Genomic DNA, 15,942 nt, shown 5'->3' on the forward strand with positions numbered 1-15,942 from the left:
CCATTTAAATCTTACATGGACTCATGGAGAAACGATCGCCTTGGCATCTTGGCATCTGATGAGACATCGTGTCTGCGTGCCCAGTGTGTGCTACATGTCGATGAACTAATAAATCCCACAGCCCTCATTGGTCCATTTCCTCTTCATCCTAGTGATTCTTCATGGGTGCGCTGGACCCAGTTGTTGTGGTTACTGACTTGATTCCTTCATGTCTGGGCAGCTTTGGGCTAACCAGCTACTATGCAGTACTTAGCCACACCCAACAATCAATACCTGTTACAGCACCCAGTAGGACATATAGTGTATCTATTATTTAGAACTACGCCTTGGAATATGACAAGTTATAGATCAAGTGATTCAATAATAGACCGATCCTGCGCCTCAGCATCACGTGATATATTGACAAGTAGATCAGGCAGTTCTAGTTCGTTGTTTGCGCAACAACTCCATGTCTCTTCTAATAACTATCGCATCTGTTCGCTTCAAAGCCCTTCCTAATGCTAGGCAGTTCTAGTATCATACCAGCAACTCCAACTCTTACACGAATTACACTGTTCAACCTGTACAGGTTCGCTTGGCCGTGAGAAACGATGGAAGAGGACTCAATAGACTTCTTGCCGCCTTACGAGGCCATTGAGGGGAAATCCCAGATCGACGACACTAAGCCAGCGACCTTTATCCTTGTAGATCGAGTCATAGTATCAGAAAATGCGCCCTCGACACCACTCTACCAGATAAACTACGATATCACCTCTACTAAGCAACGGCACTCGTCCGTGGCATTCGAGAGCGTTGAAAACGATCCACCACTACTGGGAATTAAGGGGGGAGCTCCCATAAACCCAGAACCCCGCCCTCTATTCTACCTCGCACACCCACAAGACCCCCAGTACCGGGAGGACAGGCCACCCTACTACCTCACCTCCGTGTCTCCTGGATCCCTAGGAAACATCGCCCTCGAGATCTCCAAGTCACGGCTGCAAAGGACAGAATACAGGTTCTCACTGAGCCCGAACAGGAACTGGATGGATGATATTCTGTTCGATAGGGACGCTCAGCTACTGTTCAGCGTCAAGTCTAAATTGATAGGTGGTCGGTTAGCGTGGACAGACTCCAACGGTTTCCAGCTAGCATATGAGGATGGGAAGGATGCGCAGCACAGACTGGTGATCACGGTTCCGATGAAGGTAGAGATAAGGCATGCGCTGGTCGCTACTTGGTGTTTGAGGTTATGGCACGACACCGCTGAGAGCAGGCAGGCCAAGAAAGAAGGTGAGTTTGTTACCCAGTAACCCCCACCTTGACTGTTGCTTTTCGTACTTGCCTTTCAACTGACCGTACTTTCCTAGCGCTGGAAAGAATGACACCCCCTGAAGCCATCAGAGAGATTCCCGACAGGCAAATGGCTACAAGGATTGGGGTTATGGGGGCTTTCGGAGGGGCAGGTGCCTGACGGGCTTGTATATTAGGAGACATCGTTACTGAAATAATTTGAAATGAACGTCATACGGCTTAAGGAAGAGAGCGAAGGGTTATGAGCGACGTCCGTCGGTACGTTGACCCACAACCCCGATCAGGTATGATCAGGTGTCTAGTTGGGCAGTAACGAAGTTTACCCACCTAGTGTGTACACCATGCAATGAATATATCATTTAACATGTCGAAAGAGTATGTGATGGTTATTGGTGTTGATAGATAGGTATCTACAGTAACTAGCCGTTGGTACTCATATACTTCGAACCAGATGAATGTCATCTAATCAAAACGGTTTTGACTTATAAGCATTGTCAACTTCCTCAATAGCATTATAACCGTATAGCCACGGCTGCACAGAAGGACAAGTCCTAGAGTTGAGTAGTTCGTTAGCGAAGGTCTCAAAACGCGAAAAGCGTGTTGCTAATCCCTTACCATCGACTAGCAAAATGAGGTGGCGGATCTTTTCCTACGAATGACAAGAAGATAGCATCTCGCTTTTCTTGTTCAGGTCCATCATGCATATGGAATGAGTCCCTCTTTGTCGCAGTTAGTTAGACAAGTGTTTCTGTAATAGTCATGTTGGGGTCCGGGTAAGCTGACCTGTCCTAAAGCTTCTTTGGCTATCGCCTCTCCTCGAACTTTCCGTAACCGCTCATACATCTTGAGTGCTGGCCCTAACTTCTCACGACTAGTCACATACTTGAGCAATCGGCCAAGCACGGCCCCATCTTCTAGAGAAGAGTTTGCGCCCTGGGCGAGGTATGGAAGCATCGGGTGACATGCATCGCCTCTAACCCGCATGAAGCCAGTCATGTCAGCAGAAGCTACGAAGAGAACTTTAACGTATTGTGGTTGCGACTTACGCCATCAAGAAAGTTCCCTCGTTGTTGACCCAGGTGTCTAAAGGGGAGACTGGACAGCGAAGTGAGGTTAGACGCTGTTTCCACCGACGGTCGGATAATCAGGGGCAAGGGTAATCATACTATGCATCAGTCGCCACTTATCTACCTGATTCACGCACGCTAACAACTTGTTCAATCTGACGTTATAAATCGAGCATTAGCACAGCAGATACAAGATCGGAGTCAATAGGTTTCACTCACGTCGGATCCCACGTCTCGAAGAGCTTCCGCATCTCGTCAACATTTGCAGCTGCTCGGCTAACATGCTCTGGCAAGTCGTCGGGACGCATAAGAACGAGATTATACATGCGACCTTGGCGGAGTGAATAGCCCACGACATGAGAGTCCGGACCTATCCAGAAGTTGACGGAGGGGTTAGACACCAATTCGCGCAATTCGGGATCTCCAATATCCTCCAAGTTGAGGATAATACGATATGCGAGATCCCCGGTCGGCTTCGGCGTCAACTGTTGCTGCAGCAAAAAACTCCTCGTGGTCGACCACAACCCGTCAGCACCAAGTATCAGATCGCCTTTTACGATGCGACCATTTTTCGTGGTTACTGTGGCGTCTTTGAAGTCAACATGCTGGACATCGGCGTCCAAGACGATGTCGACACCAAGAGATTTTGCCCGATTCACCAGGGCCTCTTGTAGATCGGCACGATGAACATCCCAAAATGGCGCACCATACTTCTGGGAGATCTTCTTCTGGAAATCCTCTTCATAGGCTAGTAGACGCGTACCATCATACCGTCGGACAGCCAAGTAAGCGGGACTGGCCGCTTTAGGGCTTAGCTCGTCATAAACGCCCCAGTGATGGAATAGACGCGATGAGTTGGGAGTGACCTGTAATCCCGCACCAACCTCCTCTAACTTGGCAGCTTTCTCCAGCACGGTGACGCGGTGACCTTCTAATCGGGTGCTGATAGCTGCGGCTAGCCCGGCTAGCCCAGCTCCAACGACTATCAAGTGTAGCTGGAAGTTGGCAGGCTGAGTGCCCTCCTGGGTCTCGTTGATGGCCATTGCAGAGAATTGTGGATGGACAGGAGTAGAGGCGTTCCTATTATTAACCTGAATCGCTCGTATGTATGTCTATATTGGGTAGATATCTGAGTAGATGAGTAGGTGAGTAGGTATTAAGTTTAGTTTAAGACAGTGGGATGTGCCTTTTTGTTCTTAGCATTGACTGTTGCACGAGACTTATTTAGTCTTTGTGAGGGGCACGTGGCATGCGGCATCATCGGGAGGAGAATATATCAAGGGATACCCAAACCACAAATTGCGCCTCGGTAAGCATTGTACATATAACGATATACCATTGTCCGAGTAATAGGGGTATTGGGTACTGTATAGCGGGTAGGTACCTTTATATGTATAAAGTCGACTAGGACATTATTCTTGAACGTCATCCATCTACCTACCTAGGTACTTTTAAAAGGAGGTTTACTCAATTGAGGTTGTTGATGTGAAGGTTTCTATACAAGACATACCCCTAGGTATAGTACCATAGGTAGGTACAGTACCCCTCATAGTGGATATATCGGATATAGCAACCTTTCATCTTAGGTTGTGTAACATCTGCCTTCGGTAGAAATTAACCAATCAAGAGCTTCCGGAGAGATTCAATGCGGATGACACGCGCGACTAACATACTTACGTGCCTCATATTGTCATCGTTAAAAGCCGAGTAGCATCTTTCACGGGACTCTTGATTCTCCTGGGGAAAAAGGTAAAGCCACCAAATATTCCCAATGAATCTCCCGGTAGCCATACACTCCCCTATTTTCCCTAGTCTCTCCTGGAAATGATCCCACGTGAACCCCTATATTGGCTGTCTGTTTAGGAATGTCATATCAGAGATATCAGAGTACGTATCATCAATACGTTGGCTAGAGCCGTGTGGCGTCTTACATTTTGGATCTATGGCATATTGAGGTGGGCATATTCGTCTGAGACATTAAAGATTCATGACGTCTTGGTCACCGGAACATTCCAAACACTTACTAGACGATATAACGGTTGTGGGGGTGACAATTGAGCATCGTCAAGCCCACGATGTAGATAATCCGTGGAATAACCTCATCAACTGGGTAAGTTAATATTTGGAATCCCAACTCCAAAAATCGAAGAAGGGCAATCAAGCAATATGATTAATGAATAGATACTTAGTATGAGAACTTCTTTAAGAATCCTTTCCTGTTCGGTAATGACCACCTGCAATTCGACATATCCCCTTTAAAGGAGGTTAAGCCCAATGTTTCTAGCCTTTTGAGTCAGATCTAGGGTCTCTACTCCGGAAACGGGGTTCTAGAAGCCCAATCTTCTCATGATACCCATATACTAGGAGCAGAATAATTTGTGGATGGCTTCATCCCTGACATTTAACATCTGGTCTGATACACCAGGATAGTGTTGATAGACTCTCCCGCACCACTCAACCGCGAGTCGCTCTCATCGCATATCATCGACGTGGTAGTAGGGGAGGGTCATGCCACCGACGAGCGAGGCGTGGAAAGCAACGAATAAACTCGTTCATCGCAGCTTCAATTCATGTGCGAATATCCTTGGAAGTTTTCAAGCCTGCGCCACGCGTATCTCCCTCTTCGACCTCGGGAGGTGTGGCATGATCCGTCAAGCCCCGGTGCCGTAGTGGAGAAAGATTGGCCTCAGAACCGCCGTAGCCCCTCGCCGCGCTATATTACGGAAGAGGAAGCAGTAGCAAGATTTGAAGCTCCCCTGGGTTAGATATCTTGGGGAAGCACCTCGACGCCTTTTATTTTGTCGACAATAGAGAGATTTTGACTGCAATCCGCGTTGATTGTGCGGAACTCCAGGTTACACACTTCCACGATTGATGCCGTTGGGGGTTGAGGAACGTCACTGATGCTGTGCGACAAAAAAATCAGGGATACTTATTTTGACTAGAATACCCGCCTAAGTACCTAGGTCTGGGCTATTTTCGAAATAAAGGGGTAAAGTTTATGAGGACGTATACGTAGTAGGTAGGTACTCTAAAATCCGAACGACTTACCTCGTAGCATTTTCGCCTAGGAAATTCCACATGAGAAATTTCCTTTGGTGTGAAATACATTGGCCTCGTGACACTGAGACATAAATATAGGTATATAATACAATTATAATCCTTCGGGATAGGTGATGTTAGTAAGGTACTTACACCACGCGTTCAAAAAGCTCAACATTATGCGGTTGGGGGCGGGCGCGCGGGGTACCGGATAACACAGCATATCCCATAGGGATTGTGTGGGATGTAAATCGGACTTACAAGGCGCTATGGAATCTTACGGGTGAGACCACAAATATCCCCCTATACCTAAGCTCCCCAAAGGACTGAATTCGTCCGCACGTCGATATAGTATAAGATTGCGAGGGTTCTGGTTGGTCAATGTTAACTTCGCCTTACCTCCGTACCTTTTCAGAGAGAACACAAAGTCACATATTATGGTGACTATACGTCTGATGCGGCTCTAAGAGCAGTCCCATATTAGCGTGGCTTTCCGATGGCAAGTAAAACTATCCGAAGCAATCTAAAAAGAATGGTATAAATACTATACTGGCGTGGATGTTACTTTTCCACATATTGACTCCTCTCCCACCATCTAGACTCTACTTTTACACCCCGAGACTCAAGATATTACATCAGAAGTCCCATTATACTCAGTAGAGAAGAGCACACGGCACTATGCATTTCTGGGAGTACCTCACCTTTTTGTGGCATCAACTAACCTTCAAGGCACAACCGCTCCCTGACTCAATCCGACTCGATGGACAAACTGCCATCGTGACAGGCTCGAATGTTGGCCTCGGGTACGAGGCAGCCAAGGAACTAGCATCACACGGGCTATCTTGCCTTATATTGGGTGTACGAGACCAGGCTAAGGGCAACGCAGCTAAAGAAGAGATTGCTGAAGTCTCGCCCGGTTGTAACATTCAGGTGTGGCTGCTGGACCATAACTCATGGGCGAGCATGGTGGCATTTGCGGAGCGCGCGCATACCGAACTTGACCGTCTTGACATCGTGTTACTAAACGCGGGACTGAAGCGACTCGAATACAGCCAGTCGCCAACAGGTCATGAGGCGCATGTTCAGACAAACTACCTCGGCATGGCGCTGCTCTCCATGCTACTCGTAGAGCCGCTCCGGCGGACTGCGCAACTGACTGGGAAGCCTAGTCGAATGACCATCACGGCCTCGAGTGTGGCTTTCTGGGCGCCTACAAGATACGTCGAGAAACCACAAGGCGGGAAGGGTATCATTGCTTGGCTCGATAATCCGGCTTCATTCGTTCCTGGCACAAATCACTATATGCTTTCCAAGCTACTCGATCTGTTATGGACCCGCGCCCTCGCGAACCGCCTCAATCCTTCCGACATTATCGTGAACATTCCAAACCCCGGCTACTGCCAAAGTTCGTTTCACCGCGTGGATGAAGGTGCTCAGAATTTCTCCAAGTACATAGCCTTCAGTACTATTCAAGGCGCGTACCATTTGACAGATGCGGCAGTGCAGCATCCAGATAGCCACGGAGCATATTTGAGTGAGCAGAGAATTAGACTGTATGTTGAATCTTTCGCTACACTGCCACCTATGCTGCCCCAGCTAACGCAGGCCAATGTTAGAGTATCCAAGTTTGTGTCTTCAACTGAAGGCAACACAGTGCAACATAAATTATGGAATGAGACGATAGCGTTGTTGGTAAAAGAGTGCCCGCAAGCTAAAATCGAGGAATTTATTTGAGACGAATTATAAGTCTAATAGATGTTGGGAAGAAACATATTACCTACTATTACCAACTAGGGTATTTGCGACAATGGGCTTGAGCCATCTAGTGTGTAGCCTGAAAGCTGAAGTTCAAATTTTCAATATCTCATGAGCAGAGCAAAGTGCGAGGAGGGTATATCTTCGGACGAGAAAATCAACATGATTTGCTGTTTGCATCGAAGCACACACTCATGTGATGATAAAAGAATAAGGAAAAACAAAGAAATGGTACTCATGCAAACCAAAACGATTATAATAGACTCGGCGAGTCCGTGATGGTGATGAACAGCTTCCAAAGCATTGGACATAGCCCTGGAGTGCTGGCTATTCTAGAGTGGAAGTGTCCGAAGTGAAAGCAGAATGCTTAACCTCCTCAGCCCCTTCGTATTGAGGTTCCACAGAGGAAAAGCATTCTCGTGACCATAAACGCGCCAAGCTGCGAAACAACTGGAATACTCCGTGACTGCACCCGAATCAAATGCGGGGGGGATTTCTAACCTACCGAGATCTCATTACAAGATGAATAGCTTGAGGGGGTAGAGGTTTGAATTGAATTGAGGAAGGCCCTCGGTGGTAAAGGGGTGGTTGATCAACATGACACTGCTTTTCGGAGAGCAAGTGAGCAAAGGGGATTTACGACCTAAGAGCAGTTTCGATTGTCCCTAATAAGCATTTGGCGTCGATCCAAGCGAAATGACGAGGGTAGGCAAGATAATGCCCAGTCAGAACGATGAGTCGGAAGATAAAAGGTAGTCAGGGCGATTGAATTGAGAAGTAATCCGAACCGATCAGTCAATCAACATTGAATGAAGCCCTCTGTTCTCTGATTCCTTGACAGTGCCCGCATACATTGCGCTAACCGTACCTAGTAGGCAGAGCTCCAGGCGCGTGGTAGTGGTCATGCGCCAGTGAAATAGACAAACGTGGTTGGGGTTGAGTTGGGAAGACCGGTGGAAGACCGGTGGAAGACCCGTGCGAAAAGAACCATTGAATTTTAACTTGATTGAGCAAAAGAGTGGGTGGTATTCAGGTTGGGATAAGAAATGGAGGAAATAGATCATTCAAGGCGAAAAAGGATACAAATAGAACTTATATAACTTATACGACTCGTTAGTTGAAGAGGCAGAGAATACAGAAATGTAGGTGATAGATAGACGATACTAATAAATGTCTAGGTTAGTTAGATGGATGGAGTAGTAGATGGAGGGCAATTTCGTTGAAATTAGAAGCGAAAAATATAATGGAGAGATGGAGAGAAGGTGAAGGCAAAAAAGGGACATCCCTCTAGCTAGTACCTATAGATGTATGTAGCTGGAGGTATGTAGTAGCGATCACGGGGCCACGGGCGTTATGGATGTATTGTATGGTTAGTACCTGTATGTACCTACATAACTATCTATGTGCTATCAAACTTGATGCGCCCCTGCCCCCCCCCCCCCCCCCCCCCCCCTCCGACCAATTCTAGACCTGATTAGCCGGCCTTGTTTATGCGATATGTTGTCACTCTGGGTATAATTACTATTATTACTTGTTTGAGGTATTATTCGGTTAGGCTAGGTTAGGTGATAAGTACATGAATGAATGAATGATAGTAGTAAATGATAAGTAGATACAAGTAACAAGTGCACATGTCTGGCGGTATTAAATGTTAAATGTTAAATGTTAAATGTTAAATGTTAAATGTTCAGTTGAAGAAAGATGGGAGGGGGAAGAGCGAGGAGGGACGAAGGACGAAGGACAAGGGACGAGGGATCGAATCAATTCGTGGTAAGGAAACAACAACATTGAACACACCTCAATGCCCAGGTGCTCATGTTAAGCAAGTACCTACCACCTGCCTACCTGCCTACCTACCCTAATCTCCATCCTCGATCCCCTAATCACTTTTGCTGCCCTCTGCACTTTTCGTGCCCTCTTAATAGTCTTGTCGCCCTCTTCCCCTTCATTTTCTCTTCTTTTTTTTCCCACAATCTTTTCTCTCTCTCTATCTCTCTCTATCTGTCTCTCTCCTCTTCACATCCTTTTTAAAATCTCTCCCAAACTAAAGCTCCGCAACGTAGTTCTTTAGAGCAATAACAATTTCCCAATCCATTGTCCCAAACTTCCTACGTCGCGTCTACCTGCGCCACGCACCCAAATTCTGTAAGCTGCCCAACCCAAATCTTCTCCCCATACCTACCACATTTCTCGGTCGCATACCGTTTCGCATCCGCATTTTCTGTCGCTCTACACTTTTCGTTATTTTAAATATCACAATACGTCCTATTCTAACATTTGATATAGATATCATCACGCTTTTGTTATTACATTAAAAGCCAAGATGCCTCGTGAAGGAACGCGATCTGCCACTGGCAACTCTAAGCCGCGTGTCTTTGAGACCATTGACACTGCGCCGGCTATCAAGCGCACCACCAAGCCCAAGGCTAAGAAGCCGGCAGCCACCGCTGTTGCAAAGCCAGCACCTAAGGTGAAGGCAGCCAAACCTACTGGTGTCACTAAGAAGAAAGCTGCCGCCCCGAAGAAGGAGGGCGTCGCAACTAAGGTACGCCCATCTGTTATCTTTACCACTAGTATCTTCACCACTACCGCCACTACCACCTCTACCCCCTGCATGAAGAAGCAAGCCTCTTGTGTTTCAGAGTATGGCGATGAACCGAGATCTCTATTTATCCTGCCACTATTCATGTCTCCGTACTCGGTAGTGTTGATCACGCGCGTATCAGCACCAAATGTATGACAATATCAATTCTAACCTAGATTATAGGTCAAGGCTGCTGCCAAGAAGGCCGAAGACAAAGTCGAGAAGGCAGTAGAGAAGGCCGAAGAAAAGCCCAAGAAGGTGATTTCTTACTATAGTAATATGTTTACGAATAGCTTCACTAACATATTTTGTAGGCTGCCGCCAAGCCCAAGAGTGCTACAAAATAAAAAGTGTGATGCCACTCACCGCAATTTGACTCCAATGGCAATGCCTTAAGATCAAATACAATTGCTGGCTTGAGCAACGTGGATCCACAATATTCTACCGCCTTGGGGCTTGCATTTGATGAGCTGAGGCTCTTCAATAGAAGAACCCAGAGCCATCCATTAGATACCCTAGCACCTTACTTCGACCTAAATCTTTCCTCGCACAGTCAGAATCAAGCGTACCTACCACCCATTTCGCCTCCCTATTTTCACAGTCCACCGTTCATACGTTGTCAAAGGCGTCTACCTCCTTCAGCCTTTGGACTTTTTTCCTTTTCTTGTCCCAAGTGATGAATCTAATCCAATGAATATCCCCCCCCTTTCCTCGGGCATAGCCTTAGGGTACCAGCACATTCGGCCTTCGTGATGGAGCTATAGCTGGGGGATTGGTGTAATGACAAGAGGCTGGCACGAATGTTGGGGGTCGATATCCAAGATGCTAGCAGACGGGAGCGCAGGCACACCTTTCAGCACACATCAAGGCTGACAGGTGGCCCAGCTCCAGGACAATATTGTTGGGGTGCTATAGAGCATAGGATGAGACAAGGCCGCGGCGGGTTTATGTGACTTAGGTAGCTACAAGTCCCTTGCGGGATCCAATAGGGCTCGCCAGATGGTGGCAACCCACCAATAGAAACCAAATTTCTAAAAATATTGTGATCATGTTGACTCGGAATGAATCAGTCTCCTAAGCGAAGTGAGTACCTACATATGTAGTATCTCTGGTATCTAACATTGAATGCTTAAGTGTCACGTGTATGCCTCGTTTATAGAGGTTCGCTGAAAACCTTAATGAGTTGTAAGCCCCTGAATTTTTTGGCAGCCACCTACTCTAGATCGGTATTCGAGTTTAAATCACGGCATTGGTATGAGCATTTACTTTATGGCTATATCCCTACAACGAGGGGGAAACAATAGAACACAGGACTATTTTTGATATAATGGATACTGTAAGTGTTTGTCTACCTATGTAGGTAGGTATTTATCTATCCAAAATTCTGCATCTGTCATCCGCGTGCGCTGAAGTAATTCATTCCCATGCGTGTATGGATGCGCGTTTCCTCGTCGTCTATACCTAGAGATGAGGGTTCACACAATTAATCGTACACATTAACTCAGGTGTTCATAGGTACCTAGATATCATAGGACCTAAATCCTACGTTGTCGCGCTTTTGGACCCGTATAAGTCCTAATAGCATGTAGGTATCGCGACCATCGCGAACACGCCTAGTTAGCGTGTTCAAACGTTAATACCCAAGTGTTCTCGAGCCAACTGAACAACAGCCTAACGGTACCCCGAAGATTAGGTACACCTAGGTAATCCGCTACGATTTAACCATCCCCACTGAAATTTGATATTGACGTACGACAAAAGAGTTGGCGGTGAGTTCAAAGGGTCTAGCGAAGCATTTGCCAATAGTGGACTTTTTTTCCTTCGGTACCCAAAATTTCACTTAGATGGGTTAGAAGACTTCGAATAGGCGTCAAGCTTCTGTTTACGCGCTTTCTCGGCCGCTGCTCGAGCCGCGTCTCTCACTTCCCAGTATACATCGGGGTCCCACTTCTCACCAGCGCGTTGCGCCTCCCCTGCTTCTGTGGGGAAGTGGAATGTTTGGCCACCGGGAATTTTGATATTTCGCCAGTTCTTGTCTCCCTCACGCTTATCTACGAAAAAACAAAGTAAGTAAATCTCATCATTAAGTGACATCGGATATGGAGAGAGGGGTTGTAGAACTTACCAGGATTTATGACCTGAAATTCTCTCACGCCACAAAACATAGCATTCCGCCCTTCCCGCTGTACTAGCTCCCAATGGCCAGCATCACCCGCGCCCACCCATACTTCCTCTGTAAAGTTATCGCCCTCTTGAACCGTGCGGTGTGGGTTGTTCGTTGGTCGCGACACGAAGAATGAACCGATAGTATGCGGAATGCTCAATAAACGCTCCCATTTCTGAACCCATCGAACCCAATAAAGGGTGCTTTCCTCGTACGCAACTCGTATATAAGGATTCAAATATATTCCCAATTCTTGCTCCTGGGCCTTTCTCGCCACTGTAGCAACATCGGCGACGAACAAACAGCACTCACAAGCGTCGTAGAAGACCTCTGGCTCGTGACGGAATCGAACTGGAGCAGTCACCTGATGTGGACTATCAGGATTAATGTCGTGGCTACCAATATCCTGAAAATGAGGATCCGGCAAGGATTCATTCATATTCTGTACATATTTCGCCTGCATTGCTACCATGCCGCTCCAGCAAGCCTGTACGGGGACGGCATCTTTCTGGGCGATCATCGCAGCTCTCGAGACACCTCTCCCGACATTGGAAAACACGGGGAAAATGGGCAACCCAGTAGAGAACCCGTCGAAATCACGGGTAACGTAGAGATCGTAGAATTTGAACGGCGTGTACCAGTCAGAGGCGCAAGCTGTTAGATAATGCGTCTGACCATCTGATTGGAGATTGGTACTGAATAGTAGTTGTGCTGCTTCCATCGGCAGAAAGGAAATGTCGTTCAAAAACAAGACCTTATCGTACTGGATCGTGCCATTATTATTATTCGGATCAAAGAGGTCCAGTGGTCGTAAAGCCCGGTTTCGCATTTCGGCGAGGTAAGCTATACGCTTCACTCGCTTCGTATCGTCAGGCAGGGTAACGGTTGGGAAGTCGGACAATGGCACATGGGGGTCGTTTATGATCGTGTACCGACATCTGAGCTGTCGTTTCAAGTTTTCGAGAGCCGCGGCGCCTTCAGGGCCGCTGTCGTTTTCGTAGATGCTTAGGAAGACATTGTTATCCCCGAGCAAGTGAATTACTTCCAGCAAACGCTCGCCCCAGAGCCCATTAACTAAATGACCATCCTTATCATACAAGGAGGCGGCAATGAAGATTTGTTCGTTGTTGAGGTTGGCGCACCCAGGTTGCCGAAAGGGTCCGCGGCACCTAGCCTCTAACTCTCGGTAGTGCTGAGGGGGCCGAGTGTAAGATGGAGCAACGATCGGTGTTCCAATGAGCAGTATACATATAAACAAGATTATGTATTTGAGAAAGGCGGTTATAAACCCAACCGGGTTCCTTCGTAGTTTCCGTCGCAAAGTCCTCGGCCGAGTCAGAAACCACGAAAGTAGCCGTTTATCCCATTTCTGACGCGCACGTGTATCTTCCTTCAACAAACCGCCTGCGACATTGCCCTCGTGATCTCCGAGGAGAGCAGCAGAGGCAGACCGAGAGCCCTGTGCTTCATCATCGTTTAAGATGCCCATCCATTTCTCTGATGAGGTTTCGTTATGCATTGAGGGGATGTAGCATCAATGCGAACCTATATATGCGGTCGGTCGAATTATATCACACGAAGCACAGCTAGGATTTTGTGTAGTATATACCTACGGCAGGTAACTTCCAAGGTAATTATCTCTTGGCTGAAGCGATGCGGACTAGGAATGACAAGCCAAAAGAACCGCGTATATGATTAGGTTACGGGGGAATTCGTCAAACATTGAAGATAACGACCACGCATTAAGATTTTTTATACAAATATCGGCCGAGGATATGGTAGAAACTACAACTGCAACGCTGGCCTAAAAAGAAGGCTTGAATCGATTAATGTCGGTGCGGGATGAAGTATACGTAATCGGGCAGGGTTGGTTTAATGAGTGATGAATTGGAATAAGCTAATTGTTCGACTAAGCCTATGGTTGGTTAACTATCGTGGGAATTGGGATTGTTGTTTTGTTTTAGTTGAAAAAGTAATAATTTGGAAAGCTTCAACGCCCCAATGCGGAATTGTTGCGCTGAAATAAGCTAAAAGGGCGGTGCAGCCTTAAACTTACGTGACGAGAATGTAATTACAAGGGTACTAGGTTAGGACCGTTAGGTACATAGGTAGTAGGTACTCGTAACCCGGAGGTCCTCCAATTAAAACGGAGAAGAGCTAGAAGATTATGGACCAAAAGGCAAGAACTAAAAGTATGAGACGTGAAGAGCTAAGATGAAGGGAGGAGTAGGGGAGGAGAGGGAGTTGGGAATTCCTCTCTATTTAGGAAAAACAATTAAATGCTGAAGAAAGTCCTATGTAAGCATTGCAGCATTGCAGTTACTATTTTTGATATAGCTACGTCACAGCAGGGTCACCTGACTTGATTAGTCACATGTCTCTTTGTGAAAGACGATATCATTTGCTTACTTCTAAATAGAACATGACAAGGAAGCTAATGTGGGAGAGACAACTGTATAGGAAGCGATTACCGTGGTCTAAACGGGTAAAATATACGATACACACATGTAGTTACATATGTACGGAGTACGTGGTGAACTAACATTATGTAGATTACCCCAGATCGGGTCGCGTCTTACTAACTCCGCCTTCACTAAAATCCGTTGTTGCCGAGCCATGCGACTTACTGGGATGATTTCTAATGGAAATCTGCCGATAGCATGGCGGCCGAATTTCCTAGCCTTATGCATGAGAAGGATCTATCCGTGATAGACGCTTAGTCTTCTATATCGGACTCGGGATAATGCAGTATTAGCTGTGAATAAGCGACTAATGCCGCGAGAACGGAATTAGTAGATGTGAGGTTATTCGCCTGGGCATAGTATATGTAAGTTAGTCTTCCCCTTCTTCCAACACTATTAAGAGCATCATGGATAATACATTTTAAATATAGGGGTCTATAACTTCGAGGTGTTACTATCAATATAACTTGGAAGGAACCTTGTACTCGGTCTCGTTTTTCATATCACCCCCTTAACTGTCTGACATGCCTCCCATTACTGGGCAAAACGTGCTCGTCATCGGCGGCTCGGCCGGGATCGGTCTTGCCGTTGCCAAGATTGCCAGCGCCGAGGGTGCGAACGTTTCCATTGCCTCATCGAACTTGAGCCGCGTCCAAAGCGCCGTTTTGCAAATCCGAGAGGCCGTACCTGGAGCTCGGGTTATGGGCTACGTCTGCGACGTCAACCACGACGACGCTGAATCCAGCCTTGAAAAGCTGTTTGCGGACGTCAACGCCGCCGCTGGGGGTCAGCTGCTCGACCACATCGTCTTCACATCGGGCGTGCTCGAGATCTATCCGCTGAATGAGATGTCGATGCGCACCCTGCGGGACTGCACGCAGTTCAAGTTCGTGGTGCCGCTGCTCATCGGGAAGCTGGCTCCTCGCTACCTGAAGCCGAGCTACAAATCTTCGCTGACATTCACGACCGGCGTGCTCGCTGAAAAGCCCTTCAAGGGCACAGTCGTAGTCAGCAGTGTAAGCTCAGCCATGTCCGGGATTACCAAAGGTCTGGCTGTGGAGCTTGCGCCTATCCGTGTTAACGCGGTGAGCCCTGGTGCGACGGATACTGATATGCTAAGGGCTATCCCGTCAATGGAAGAACGTATCCCGGCCATATTGGAGAGGGCACTTCTTGGAAAAGTCGGCACTGCTGAGGAGGTGGCCGAGGCATATATCTATTTGATGAAGGATAGTAACAGCACCGGCAGTTGCGTGAAAAGTAATGGCGGTGGTCTTCTTATTTGAGAAATACCTAAATGTGATCTAGCAATACTCGTTTTCTTAGTACCTATTAAGTGGTTATTTGTGGGCATTATCAGATTGTTAACCGATGATCGAATGCTATATTTCTACCTAGGCATTAACATCTATTCCAATCCTTACGAGGATGGCCCGATTGATGGTTATACGCCTCCTAGGATAAAAAAAGGAATCCAAATGATCAAAACGCCTCTTCTTGAAGTTCAATGTTGTTGGGATAAAAAGTACAAAGGTTAGGTTGGTTAATGAAGCAACTTCAAGTTGGTACCCCACC

General features: G+C 47.0%; 6 protein-coding genes across 6 annotated transcripts; 4 read left to right on the top strand and 2 right to left on the bottom strand.

Annotated features, from left to right (window-relative positions):
• The first annotated feature begins 248 nt into the window (after positions 1–248).
• On the top strand, positions 249–1,672 carry GGS25DRAFT_488580 (uncharacterized protein). Its single transcript, XM_049260827.1, has 2 exons — positions 249–1,272; positions 1,350–1,672. Exons 1-2 carry the CDS (start codon positions 591–593, stop codon positions 1,451–1,453), a joined length of 786 nt encoding a protein of 261 aa, XP_049118352.1. The 5' UTR covers positions 249–590; the 3' UTR covers positions 1,454–1,672.
• Positions 1,673–3,855, bottom strand: GGS25DRAFT_488583 (FAD binding domain protein). Its single transcript, XM_049260828.1, has 6 exons — positions 2,580–3,855; positions 2,460–2,515; positions 2,340–2,388; positions 2,077–2,266; positions 1,909–2,012; positions 1,673–1,844 (listed from the first exon to the last, which is right to left on the bottom strand). Exons 1-6 carry the CDS (start codon positions 3,401–3,403, stop codon positions 1,760–1,762), a joined length of 1,308 nt encoding a protein of 435 aa, XP_049118353.1. The 5' UTR covers positions 3,404–3,855; the 3' UTR covers positions 1,673–1,759.
• Positions 3,856–5,603: 1,748 nt separating this feature from the next.
• Positions 5,604–7,197, top strand: GGS25DRAFT_258675 (NAD(P)-binding protein). Its single transcript, XM_049257260.1, has 2 exons — positions 5,604–6,955; positions 7,019–7,197. The coding sequence occupies exons 1-2, from the start codon at positions 6,081–6,083 to the stop codon at positions 7,134–7,136; spliced, it is 993 nt and encodes a 330-aa protein (XP_049118354.1). The 5' UTR covers positions 5,604–6,080; the 3' UTR covers positions 7,137–7,197.
• A 2,125-nt stretch (positions 7,198–9,322) lies between these two features.
• On the top strand, positions 9,323–10,779 carry GGS25DRAFT_488596 (uncharacterized protein). Its single transcript, XM_049260829.1, has 3 exons — positions 9,323–9,702; positions 9,925–9,999; positions 10,056–10,779. Exons 1-3 carry the CDS (start codon positions 9,481–9,483, stop codon positions 10,086–10,088), a joined length of 330 nt encoding a protein of 109 aa, XP_049118355.1. The 5' UTR covers positions 9,323–9,480; the 3' UTR covers positions 10,089–10,779.
• Positions 10,780–11,577: 798 nt separating this feature from the next.
• GGS25DRAFT_521182 (glycosyltransferase family 69 protein) lies at positions 11,578–13,424 on the bottom strand (the record flags this gene model as incomplete). The annotated part of the gene is made up of 2 exons (XM_049264012.1): positions 11,578–11,792; positions 11,867–13,424. The coding sequence occupies 2 exons, from the start codon at positions 13,422–13,424 to the stop codon at positions 11,578–11,580; spliced, it is 1,773 nt and encodes a 590-aa protein (XP_049118356.1).
• Positions 13,425–14,175: 751 nt separating this feature from the next.
• Positions 14,176–15,915, top strand: GGS25DRAFT_488609 (uncharacterized protein). The gene is made up of 2 exons (XM_049260830.1): positions 14,176–14,262; positions 14,315–15,915. The coding sequence occupies exon 2, from the start codon at positions 14,892–14,894 to the stop codon at positions 15,651–15,653; it is 762 nt and encodes a 253-aa protein (XP_049118357.1). The 5' UTR covers positions 14,176–14,262; positions 14,315–14,891; the 3' UTR covers positions 15,654–15,915.
• The last annotated feature ends 27 nt before the right edge of the window (positions 15,916–15,942 follow it).

The sequence above is a fragment of the Hypoxylon fragiforme genome (assembly GCF_022984875.1).
Source record: "Hypoxylon fragiforme strain CBS 206.31 chromosome Unknown GGS25scaffold_4, whole genome shotgun sequence".
In the NCBI taxonomy this organism is placed as follows: domain Eukaryota; kingdom Fungi; phylum Ascomycota; class Sordariomycetes; order Xylariales; family Hypoxylaceae; genus Hypoxylon; species Hypoxylon fragiforme.